This window comes from Colletes latitarsis, chromosome 4 (assembly GCF_051014445.1).
Source record: "Colletes latitarsis isolate SP2378_abdomen chromosome 4, iyColLati1, whole genome shotgun sequence".
Taxonomy (NCBI): domain Eukaryota; kingdom Metazoa; phylum Arthropoda; class Insecta; order Hymenoptera; family Colletidae; genus Colletes; species Colletes latitarsis.
In genome coordinates, this window is record NC_135137.1 from 35,219,474 (window position 1) to 35,232,278 (window position 12,805).

Consider the following 12,805-nt stretch of genomic DNA (forward strand, 5'->3'; position numbering starts at 1 on the left):
TAGAATTCTCGCGTCCCCTTATCGAAGACCGCGTACAGTACGATTAATTGGCGGTGTTCGAGCCTATCGAAGATCGAGGTCTATGCGGATCGATGGCGCCTTCGCGGAGGAAGCTGTTTTTCGTATCATCGAGCCGGTCGAAAGCGTCGAGACGGACGTAAAATATTTATTTCTGCCAATGGGTAACGGCAGTCGGATTGATGCCAGGTCAGATTCATCCGGGTGATTAACGAACGTGTAATAATGGGTACCTTATGCTTCCTATCGATCGACGAGATGCCAGAAGCACGACCGCCGGGGGGGGGGGGGGGGCCGTAACTCGCCACCTTCCAGGAAAGACCTACAGGGGGGAGAGGAAACGAACTTGTTCGCCGCGACTTCCTACGCTTTTATCGAATCGAACGCGCGGAAAAGTCCGGGGCCCAATCTTGTTACCGTCGCGGGTTACGCGAACTGGAAAACGAGATCATTCCTATATTTCTCGCGACAAATAGAGGTCCGACAGTCCGTGGCAAATATAGGGTGGTGTTCACCTATAGGTAATTCTTTTACGTGGTCTGTCTACAAGATAAAACGACGTAAGAAGGCTCTGTTTATTTAAAATATTTAGAAATCACTCGTACGGAGGATTTTGTTCAATAATTAGAAAATTTATCTGCTATGGCGAGCTAGGGAGACACCCGCACCGGATGACACCATTAAAGGGGAACCAGAATGACCCATACAATTTGTCAATTACCCGGAAACGAAATTCTCTGCTAACCTTCGCAACCTACATTCTATTGTTTAGCTTCGTAGATCCACGAGATACCACCCTCATATCGACCTCTTCGACCGATCAGTTTCATAGGGGTTACACCATGAACAGAATAGTTTCTTTTTGGAAAAATTAACACTTCCTGTCGGGGATATCCTCGTTATTTCGAAGTATATTTTATTCGCTAATTTGCAAATGTTGTGGTTCATTTATCGGCAATATTTTAAGGACAAGATCGAAACAGCGGTCACCAGTGCCCATCGCGGTAGTCGACGCGTAAAGAAACTTTTCGATCGGTCGTTTAAGGAAACAGCGTCGTAAAAGCTTATCGTTTTTGGGTTCCTACTCGACTCATGCTGCGTATACATACTCCGTGGCAATAACGAGTCCTGATTTTTCGCGCAAACCAGAGACGAAGTGCCGCGATTGCTGAAAAATTCGTACGTGGAAGCAGCTCGTTCAACATCGATACCGACGTTATCGAACGAAACGAAAATACACGTCGCGGGGAATAATTATGACGCGATACATAACGTTAGCGGGGTACTCGTAAAACCTGATTCAGTGTACCAACACCATCCGCCCTACGCGTATCCTACAAATTGCGTGGTTACAAGTTGTTAAATCCTGCCCTTCTCGCGCAAATTGCCGTAAACTTCTGTTTCCTGCGAGACGAAGCGCCGCGCGTCGTGGCGTTTTCGCGTTACTTATGTTTCCTTTCTGGCGTTCGTATCGTCTAATTTACGGGCGCTGCAACGCGTTGATACTGCATTAAATTTACCGTTTCGAAACTTCGCGGGAAGACAAAGAACTTTTTTTTTTTTATTCTTCTGGTTCTCGTCCGAAAGACAAACGGCGCGATAAGTCACCGATGGTCAACGAGAATGGAAGACCAACCGTGAACACGGTTACGTTGGATAAAAAAAAAACACTGTTTGCATCCTTGACGAGATTCTTACGAGAAATCGATGAAAGAGTAATACTCGGAACGCGAGGCGCATTAAGCTCGCTGGTCAAATATTGGTTGAGCAAAATTAAGAAAATAAAACGATCAAATATTCGCGTACGCTAAATATTCATAAATTCAGGGTGACAGAACGTGTTGCGTAATATTCCGTGGAATTGTCGCTACGCTAGACATCGACGATTTCACGTCGAAGGATGTCGATGCAAATTCTCCGCGCAAATTGAATTTTTTTCTGTTGTGTCGCGAAAGACGAGACAAATTGAATGGCGACAAACTCGCCGTGGAATATTATATGTCGTTGAATTACGACTTATTTCCTCGCGTCCGCGTTCGATTCACACTTCGCTGCTTTCGATACGATGCTCGATCGCCTCGCGATACCGACCATCACGACCTTATTTAATGTATCCGATAATGCTCGAAGCTCGATCCCCTCGTTTGAAGAAGTACCCGTGCGTTTGATGAATATTATTACGGAAAGATAATGAAACTCGAACACGATCGCAATTCTAACGAAGTTTCCGTCGGTGTAGGTTTCTCCTGTTCGTTCGATCGATTTAATCCCGGGTGACGATACGAATTGTGGAAAAAGAATATGCAAATTAATTTTTGAACATGCAGGAATCAAGTACAAAAAGAACTATAATACGAATGATCTGAACCTGATGCGGATCGAAAACAGTGGACACGAAAACAAACGAGTGGAATTAACAATTGCGTTCAGACCCGTTTGCCCGTGAAATATTCGAAGACTGGCATTTACGTAAATGAATCCTTCTACTACATTTCACACTAAATTATCAATTACACGCGAGTTGTGTAATTAAATTATTAACGGACAACATACCGTAAACGAAGTATGCATTATTTCTGAAGGTCCTCGTGAAATTTCCACGAATTGCATCGGCTTTGTCAAGGACCTACGGACACGTACTGATAATGAAATACGTTTCAGCTGTCGACTTGTTTAAACTGCTCGTACTAGGAAACATCAATGACAGAGCGTCCTCAGGACCCTAATAAAGATAAGTATGTTTCGAAAGGACGCGGTTACAGCCGGAAGCTCCTAACAATTCAGATTGCGAGAACCCAAACTGTAAAACCCTGCAAAGACCGTACGAATTATTCGTTTATTTATTAAATTATATCGTAAAATTTTATTCGAATTTATTTGATAACAAAAAAGTGTTATTCATCTTCTGTACTTTATATGAAATCTTTATCTGGATAAAAATGTTGTCCATTTCTGTACTCACTGCCTAGTAATCTAATCTTAATCTCACGTAACGCGAGCTCCCGTCTAGGGACATTTATGACCAAGGTAAACGTAATGCATAATTACGCACGCTCTCGACTTTTAATTGCAGCAGGATCTCGACAGGATCGGGAAAATTTTATTTACGAACAACGAATAAAACTATTAAATTTATTATCGTAACGGTGTAGTCGATAACTTGATTAGTTCCATCACAACTCTGGCACAAAACACGTGAATAAGAGAATCACTCGAGTACGAGTGACGCGCCCCCCTGCGGACTCTAGTGGCAATCGAATTCGAGTGACAAACAGCGCGTCGAATATATTCCTAGAACATTATTTTCATGCACGGGATCACGAATGCTACAACCGTCGGGTCGTTTGTTATATGGGACAATTATAGAAGACGTTAAGGCTACCGGCAAAACAGTAGACCTTTAAGCAAGCCGACCTAGGCAAGGTCGCGAGGAAAGCGGCTTTAGTCGAAAGTTCACGATATTGCGTGTAAATTCTATAGAACGACGGAGATACATACGGTGTTACTCGGACGTGCATCGTCCCCCGAGTTTACTGCAGGGGACAAGGACACTTCGTGTGTGCGACTGCATTTGTCAATACGCTAATCTTCGCGTATTGTTGTGGTTCCGTCGTGCACCGTGTATGGGTAAACACGAAACCTATGTGTTTTACGTGTCTGCATATAGATATATACCGTCGCGCACAGGTTATGTACAAGCGTATCGTGAGCACGCGAGCCAGCTTGTCGCGCTTATTCTGTTTATGCCTTGCGGTATTCAGGCTAACGACGAGTTTGTTGTCCGTCGAAGGTTTCTGGTTAATCTTACGAACGACTGGCCAAAAAAATCTGGACGCTGACAGAACATATCGAATAATGGCACGAGACGGTCGTTTACGTTCCTCGCGGGAATCCACGGGAACTGAGAAATAACAATTTCTCGTTCGATGCTAGCGACGTCGGTAGATCGAAATCGGTACTAACGGACCGATACGATTACCCGAGGACAGAGATGGGCAAAATTTCAGTTAAACGGTAGATGAGAATTTTGCCCATTTCTAGCTGAAAAACTTAAAGACACACGAAAGAAAAGTTTGCAGGCTAACGTCATACGTGCTAAAGACTCTTTTGCACGCGTAGACGAAATCTGAAGATCTTACGATCAATTTCGTTTGTTCTTTTTCTTTGAAATGAAAGTATTGTACGTTCCGAGCAAGGTCGACGACCTCTGGTAGAAGGTCCTTCCAGATTATGAACATAATACAATGAAGGATCCTCGGTATTTTCTCAATAAGTTAAAGGTCAACAGTTTGAATATCAACTATAAAAAAAACGACGATGTTAAATATATTTTCAAGCTCATGTATGCGATGTTAAATAACCTGCGTGATAAGAAACACTTTCATTTACATTTTCGGTACAAAAATGTCTTTCGTGTGCCTTAGTCAGATGTATAATTTTACATTAAGGGCAATAATAAATACAGTAGAAAGAACACTATTTTGTTAATCGGTAAATTATATAACAATTCTACATAAAATATAAGATGTGTTATACAGGAGAATTAAATAATTAAATTTGTTTTTTTTTCTTCTCTTGGAACACATTTATTTTATTTTATTTATTTGTAGAACTGTTTTATAATTTTCTGCAGAGGTCTTTTCTACTGCATTTATTATTACTCACAGTATCGACCAATTTACACGTGTGGACAATTTTCTGTAACCTTCTAGAAAAATTGTTTCTGAGAGCAGATTACTCACACAACTAGGAAGTGTATCACCAATCTGAGATACGTAATCTTCGGAGGTTAGTCAAGATAAATATTTCTGTACCCATGACGCATGTAGTGGAACGTTTTCCACTACAAAGAACAAAATAATAGAAGACGATGATTTATGCAACAAATGCACTGCTTAGAATAAGTAGTCGATTACTTACTCGAATGACTCTATCGCTTACTCAAAACTTTAACATGCTACACAAATAAAACGCTGCCTCTATACATACCTGATATTTGATTCATCCTCTTCAATTTTCCAGAAACCTGATCTCTAGTACGTTTCGTACAATACAATATCAGATATTGAGGTACGAGAGTTATGTACTATTTAACATAATCAAACAAATAGCATAGAATCAACTTAATTATTTCTTAATATCATGTTTAAACCATGAGATTGTATGGTCCTCCTCAAATATAATACAACCCTCAGATATTAATTTTGTTTTTCTTATATCTTCTGACATATTGATATAAATATAATTAATGTACCTTGCATACCTAGTAACGTATTGCGTGACTCGTAAATCGGAAATCTAGGGATATTTAACTGGGGATTCGACCGCTAAACTTCCGATTTGCAAGCTATGTCGCTTCGTCGTCACCCCTATGTTCACAGTACATTACTAGATATGTAACTTTAATTAATTACATCTTTGAAACTATCAATTACCTGCGGCTAATGTACGTTCTATTATCCTACAAAAGATCGTTAAAATCGAAGCAATAATATGAAAATTATTTTCCCTTGGACACGTATCGCATAAACTCTGACATTTGAATCAACTACGAGGGTCGTTCGATAAGTCCATAGAAAATCCAAGACCTGGCGCTCGTAGCATTGAAAATGGTTTGTTTTCAGTAAGCATCATGACTCACTAGACAACTCTCGAAGTTTCAGTTATATCCACCACATAGTTTCATTTTTATTATCGATCGAAGCAAGGAACTTCCTCTTGCATCGAGACAATGCACGGATGCACACCTGTGCAGTTTCGTTGGCCAAAATCATGGAATTAAAGTTCGAATTATTACAACATCCACCGTATTCGCTGGATTTGGCCCCCAGTGACTTTTTGTTTCCAACGTCGACGAGGTCACCGCCCAAACAGATGCTTATTTTGAGGACCTTCCGAAATCTTACTTTTTAGATGGCTTAAAAAAGTTGGAGAAACGCTTGGAAAAGTGTATAGAGCTAAAAGGAGATTATGTTGCAAAATAACAAAAAAATCTACCTAAAATAATTTGTCTTTCTATCTTCTTCTAAGTACTTATTGAACGACCCTCGTATTAAATTTATCCCGTATACTGGCAAGAACAAAAGAAGAAAGAACTACGGTCGTTCAAGATGCAGAGATTCGAAAGAAGTTTGCGAAAGTATTTAATAAAATACGCAGCAAAAGCGATTTAAGATTCACCCTAGGCGATCTCCTCGGTGTTACTTTTCGAAACTCTGCTTGTCGCGGGCGATTCCCCCCCAAAAAAACGTGAAAAATCGCTCACCTTGATACCGCTGCGTCCCTGTTGCTTCAGAAGAATGTTCTCCGGCTTCAGGTCGCAATGGATGATTTTGTTCTTGTAGAGAGCGTCGAGACATTGAAGCAGCGAGTACGCGAACCTCTTAACGAGCTGCATGCTGAAGCCCTGGAACTTGTTCCTCTTGATCAGCTCGTACATGTTAATAGTGAGCAATTCGAAGGTGATGCACGTGTGGCAACGGAACGTGAACGAGTCGAACATATGAATGATGTTCATCGTGTCGTCCTTGTCCTGTTCCCGAAGCTTCCTCAATATCCTGATCTCCTCTTGAGCCTGACAATGGAACCTCTTCTCGTTCCTGACCATTTTCAGCGCCACGTGCTCCTGCAGCTTGTGGTCGTAAGCCTTGACCACCTGGCCGAACGAGCCCTTACCGATCACCCTGAGCACCTCGTACCTGTAGGCCACGTGATCGTGCGTCACGTGGATGTAGGAACCCTGATCGTTGTCGTAGTCGTTATTGTTCGGACGACCGAGTATGCCCGGCCTCTTCTTCGCGTTCGCCCCGATGAAGTATATCTGCGAATAGTTGTAGATCTCGCGGTGTTCGTACGGCGTCAGCTTGTCCACGTAGAGCTTCATCACCAGCTCCGGCGTGACGGTGATGGTCTTCGGTTTGCCGCTAGCGCTGCCGCCGGCGCTGCCGCTGGAACCGCCGCTGGAACCGCCGTTGGAACCTCCGTTGGAACCGCCGCTGGAACCGCCGCTGGAACCGCCGTTCGCGCGTCCGTTCTTCACCAGCGCGGTGGTGCTCGACTGGCTGTTCGGCTGCGCGTGCGAATTACGACCGCAATTATGACCGGAATTATCACTCGAATTGTGGCTGGAATCGTGACTCGAATTATGACTGGACTTCTGACAGGCGTACGAGTTCAGACACAACTTCAGGTTGTCCGGTTTACCGATCAGGTTCAGCAGGCTACTGTTGGTTCTGACCAAATAGGCCATGCGACTAAGCGCCGTCTCACCAGCGGGCTGATTCAGGGCCAGCGTGCTCGCCTTCAAGGGTGGCAGATGATTGTCCTCGTTCGACGAGATTGCGCTCGCGGGTACGAACGTATTCGGTTTTGATAGGGGCATCTCGATCGTGCTTGCCGGTAACGTTAAGTTAGTCATTTGTGTCCATTTGACGACGATTTAAAAACGTGTGGTTTTCAGAGAGGGAGACATCAAGAACCTCGAAATCATCATTCGACGATCAGTCGTGTTTATTTTACCCTTTTCAATGTCTCGCGCTCTCCATGCTTCCGGTTCCAACATTTTCTAACACGTTACAATGTATTGTCGTTCGGATAAAAAACATAATTGGTTCGTTGAGGTTAACGCTAGTTGAACGCAATCGTTATTGCTTGACTTATTTAAATTTCTTGTCAAATCCACGTTAATTTGTCTCTCGCGAGAGCGATGATTTTTGGTCGGTTTGCTGCAGCCACGGACGATTCGTGAACTCGTGGCGCTCTGCGCTTTTTTTTAAATAAATTAATCGACTAATTTTAACGCGATACTTTCAGTCTCGTTCTCGTCTATGTCGAAATGAATGCGTGGAAATGCTATTCCCCTGTGCGACGGTTAGTGGGAACTTCCGAAAAATTAAGTCTCTCGAAACGTGTCCAAACTGTTGCCCAATGTACGCTCCAACGAGTGTCGAATAGTTTGGCTCGTTAGAAGCCACTTGAACGTGTTTCGATCCCAAAACACGAAGCGTGAACGCTCTCGCACGTGCAGTTTGAAATAAAATCGATCGTCTAAAAATATCTTGTCCAGAAAAAAAGACTCGATGTAAATGCAACGGACTAGAAATTGCGATGCAATTCGCTTGGCGACAACGAGCGCGACCGGGGAGCCCCCGTGTGTATCTTGGTTTTTTCGGTGGTGTTCGTCGTCACGAGAACGCACCCCTCTGCACGGCCGCGACGCTCGAACGAGAAAAATAAGAGGAACTATGAACCCACCGTCTGACGTCACTTCCGACTACGCACGACTGTCTACCCCCCTGGGAATTATTCATCCAACTTGTATTAATTCCCTTCGTCGCTTGACCCTTCGCTCGTTACCACCAGTCAGTGTCTCCACCTTCTTTACCGCATGGAAACGATGTGCTCCTTTTACCTTCGTGCGAGGTTTCGAACGTCTAATTTTATAATCTATCGTGCACGAGGGCAAACGCATCGTGCGAAAACTGTCTACCTCCTGACCGGAGGTTATTGGCACCGGGCCGACCAAGTTTGACCACTTCGCTCCATTGAACCTTTTCCTGTCCTCGACGTAATAATATTCCGACGAAAACTCGAATATATTTCAGACTTCGTGAATCGCCCGTCGTTTTTCGCTTCGATGCTCTCACTCTCCGACAGATTCACCTTTCTCGAAGCATAATCACTAACCAGAAGCGCCATACGATTTGTATCGAGCAACTTGTCGTCAAGATCCGAGGAATATTCATCGTCGTTGATAAACTTCTTTGCGGTCGCGCGTTCCGGTCTTACGAAACTTCGTGGCTTGGTTACGAATATCTTTTGACAGAGAACTTTCAATATAACTTCTCGTATGTCGATTAAAAAAGTTTCTTCGAATCTTCTCACGGGCAGTTATTCGTTGAATCGGATGAACATCTTTTTATTTACATACCGTTGAAAATACTAATCCACAGTTCGCGCGTTCTTGTCGCCGAATTGATCACATCATATATATCAAATTCAAAGAAACGATGTCAAACGATCGTCGTCACCGGCATCGAATCATACGGAATTCCACCGGCAGCGACATATCATATCACCCCTGCGGCGGCTTGAAGCCGAAATCGAGCCACCGTGTTGCCAGACGATATACTGAATTTCTCACACGCTCGGTCGTGGACCCCGCACGCATGAAAATCGAAGCAAACACCGCGAACACGAAGAACGTGGCCGCACCTTGATAACTGTTTACGAGCGAAATGTTCTTCCAGCATTAATCGAGTAACTTGTATTATCGACGATTTGTAATCTCGTAAAAGCGGATAAATGCAAAAATGGGTGGATGTTCAGGAACGACGGATTTCTTTCCATAGAAACAAAGACAGCACGAGGCGAACTGCGTCGCTTCTGGCACACTGACTGGCTGGCTGGCTAGCTGGCTGGCTGGCTGGCTGACTCTCTTTCTCCCTCCTCTCGCTCCCCGTGTCTTCTATCTCTCTCGCGCCGCCACCATGTTTATTCTTTTTGTACCCCCGTTAAACGTTGTGTCAGGACGATTTAGAAGGCGTAGACGACCAGGCAAACGGATGAACGACCAGACTAACTAACTGATGCACAATCTCGCGTGTATGAAACTTTCGGCCCTTGAAATCGTACAAAAAGCAACGCGATCCAAGAAATCTTCACGGATCTTCACGGTTAGGCGACATAGCACGACGCTTCCGCTGGTACAGACCCCTCCATCGTGATTTTTACGATTATCGAGAAACGACTGTCTTCCATTCCTACAGTGTCTCCTATGTGTCTATATATTTAGTATACAGGTGTTTTTGTTGCCCCTTCCCCTTCCTCGGTGTCTAGCGTGCGTGCATTAACGGAGTTGCATGTTCAATTCCGATGAGTGGTCGATACGTTTCTCATGCTGCGTACAACTGTGTTTTTTATTCAATTCCGGCACAACTTTTCACTGAGAAATTCACACTCACCGACTCACAAAGCACTCAAGGCGCGAGCACTATTTCTCTATTCATAAAGAAACGCCTGCTGCGACACCCACGCATGCACTCTCACGTACACGACAGTTGTGCTTGCCGCACGCACAGATGTCCACACGTATTCCTGTTTCGAAGCCAAGGGGAGGTCATAGACTAAAATTTTACCTAGATGGTTATCAGTCACAACAGGATGATCGTTGTCTTTCTTGCTGAACGAAACCTATAAAATGTATTAGTATGTTTTTGTATTAGTTCGTCGTGAAGCAAATTATTTATATTATTCGATATTTTATGCCAGTGGACTTTTTTTTAATGCACAAAACGTGCATATCGTATAATGATAATACATACGTGCAGAAGTTGTACTTTTAGGACTGCCTCGAACCTTCTCTTCCTACTATGTAATTCATGACAAAGATTCGCTTTCGAAGAGACAATGAAGGAAGAATTGGTGTAGTCGAATACAAAACCATCATGAAGTTCTAAGAGGGCAGCACTTGGCAATACGAACATATGTTATCATTAGTGTCTATAGAACCCAACCTAAGCTACAAACAGGCATTATTTTCACCCGTCAAGCATACTTCCATAAGCTTACAGCTGATATCGTGCCGAATACGTCGTAACTAATAGTGAAACCAACATGAATTTAACACCAGAGACGTTTAAAGAAAGGCGTTCGTTTAGTAAGTATAATTTGTATTTTGTTTAGTACATTTCTTCTATATGTAGTATAAAACAAATACTGAACAAAGTATTCCTTTGCAGTGTTTTGCTCATATTGCTGTGTAATATTCTTTTGTTTTATTAATGATTCAAGCTGCATATTGTTACACAATTTAAAAAAAATACAATCATTTATTTCGTAATAAATGTTCTGATTATTCATTTTAATTAATATGCATAAGTTATATAATATGTATACTCTTTTTTCGAAAAATCAATCGTTTTATCCTTTATACTTTATTGAAACATTAGAAATTTTTTCAAAACTTTAGTACAACGAGTTGCTGATGTACAAATCATTAAAATGAATCATCCAAATAAAATACCTATTATTGTTGAACGGTATTCCGGAGAAAAACAATTACCTGTGTTGGACAAATTTAAATTTTTGGTGCCAGATTACTTAACACTAGCAGAATTTAAAAAAATAATTCGGTATGCTTTAATGCATTTTGTAATGTATTTTAAATATCTTTATCTATCTAATAGTTAATAATAATTGATTAATAATTATAATTAACAGACGTAGGCTACAACTTCACCCAACACAGGCATTTTTTCTATTAGTAAACCAAATAAGTCTGGTAAGTGGTAGTATGACTATGGCACAACTTTATCAAAGAGACAAAGATGAAGATGGTTTTCTTTATATAGTATTTGCTAGCCAAGATGTATTTGGCCATTAAATGCATCAATACTATATAAAAGTAAGTTTAGATAATTACAGCAAAAATATTAATTTCATTAATATTGACTGTACATAGGAATAAAATAATCATAATTTACTTTAGGTATTCCAATTTATGGGTTGGAAAAAAAAATTTTTTCAGAGATATACTATGTGCTAAATATTTTTAAGGATCCTTAGAAAAAATTTTAGATCTACTATTACTTATGTCTGCCTTAAACAAAATATGCAGAATCTTTGTGATCAACTTGCAGTATCCTCTAAAGTAATTAACAGAACAATCACAATTGACACTTGTGTGCAAAATTATTACGGTGCTTTGGGCCTTGGGCATATGAATCTATGAAATAACATATTTCATATGTTAATGTATAAGATTAACTTAGTTTGTTATTAATGATAGTACTTATTCTTTTAAAGAATGACAAACTAAAACAATGAGGTGTTAAACATATTTAAAAATATCATTCTTAATACATAAATGAAATTACATACATAAATTTTACAAATTAATATCATTAGATTGGATGTATTCACTTTCATATGCATCTGACGAGTGTAATAAATTTTAAATATGTATTAAAAAGAGTACCATTGTACAAATAACAGAGTACGAGTAATGACCAGTGTTACATGACAAATTTTACCTAGAAACAAAACTGAAATCAAATTTGGGTTTTGTATTTTTACTGTTCACAAATAGCACAAAGATATCTAATGCACATCCAAAGAATATCTGGTTTGGATGTTTCTTACATTCAGAGGACGTCCTAATAAGGCAACTATAATTTTTAAGTATTTCTCTATAGTTGTTATTGATTTTACATTAAATTATGGAGTTTCTTTGCTTTCAGAAAATTTAATATATATATTATTTTTATTAAATATTGTGTTTGCAAATATTTCTGTGTTTAAGAATTAGTTTAATAACTGAATTTATTAACTTAACAAAAATTAAACGATTCCCCAGATTATTTTCTGCATTTGTCATTAAATTTGTACCATTAACGAATGTAATGTCCGTATATATAACTGAAAATAATCATTTTTTTACAGAGATATAATACTTATAAAAAGAAAAAATTGAGATACTATAAGTAATACATATGTACATAATATTTTATATAACGTAAATGTACTTTTAATTTACATATACATATCTAATTTTTCGTTTGTTTGTAATGTAAGAAGTGGTGTATTGAATCAATTGATCATTTCTTTAGCTAGTGATATTAAATATAATAATTTTATACACGCAACTTCGTTGTATAAAATTTACGATCCCGTTAAAAGAAAAACATTAATGGCTTTCATGTTTTCTACGTATTGACCTACAAAAATATAATAAGATCAAAATGTGTTCCTCTTGAAATTATTCGATTCTATGCGAAACATTTTTCGC

The 12,805-nt window shown here is 40.4% G+C and overlaps 2 protein-coding genes across 4 annotated transcripts in view; one reads left to right on the forward strand and one right to left on the reverse strand.

The window, feature by feature from the left end:
* LOC143341477 (dual specificity tyrosine-phosphorylation-regulated kinase 2) overlaps positions 1-10,201 on the reverse strand; it is a 45,693-nt gene extending 35,492 nt beyond the window's left edge. For both annotated transcript variants that reach the window (XM_076764526.1, XM_076764527.1), the window contains exon 1: positions 6,284-10,201. In XM_076764526.1, coding sequence (XP_076620641.1) covers positions 6,284-7,435 — 1,152 coding nt within the window. In that variant the 5' untranslated portion in view covers positions 7,436-10,201. The remainder of the gene's footprint in view (positions 1-6,283) is intronic.
* A 224-nt stretch (positions 10,202-10,425) lies between these two features.
* On the forward strand, positions 10,426-12,805 carry LOC143341320 (microtubule-associated protein 1 light chain 3 alpha). 2 transcript variants are annotated; one of them, XM_076764184.1, is made up of 5 exons: positions 10,426-10,675; positions 10,988-11,150; positions 11,239-11,299; positions 11,370-11,422; positions 11,507-12,805. In XM_076764184.1, the coding sequence occupies exons 1-4, from the start codon at positions 10,633-10,635 to the stop codon at positions 11,418-11,420; spliced, it is 318 nt and encodes a 105-aa protein (XP_076620299.1). In that variant the 5' UTR covers positions 10,426-10,632; the 3' UTR covers positions 11,421-11,422; positions 11,507-12,805. The 2 variants fall into 2 exon arrangements, with proteins under 2 accessions (XP_076620299.1, XP_076620298.1); XM_076764183.1 differs by having other exon boundaries at positions 10,439-10,675; positions 11,239-11,422.

Bases quoted from the DNA above. Each gene is read 5' to 3' on its own strand.
- LOC143341320 (XM_076764183.1), top strand. From the start codon at position 10,633: ATGAATTTAACACCAGAGACGTTTAAAGAAAGGCGTTCGTTTA. The intron at 10,676-10,987 runs GTAAGTATAATT...TCAAAACTTTAG, and splicing joins TAAAGAAAGGCGTTCGTTTA to TACAACGAGTTGCTGATGTA. The intron at 11,151-11,238 runs GTATGCTTTAAT...TATAATTAACAG, and splicing joins GAATTTAAAAAAATAATTCG to ACGTAGGCTACAACTTCACC.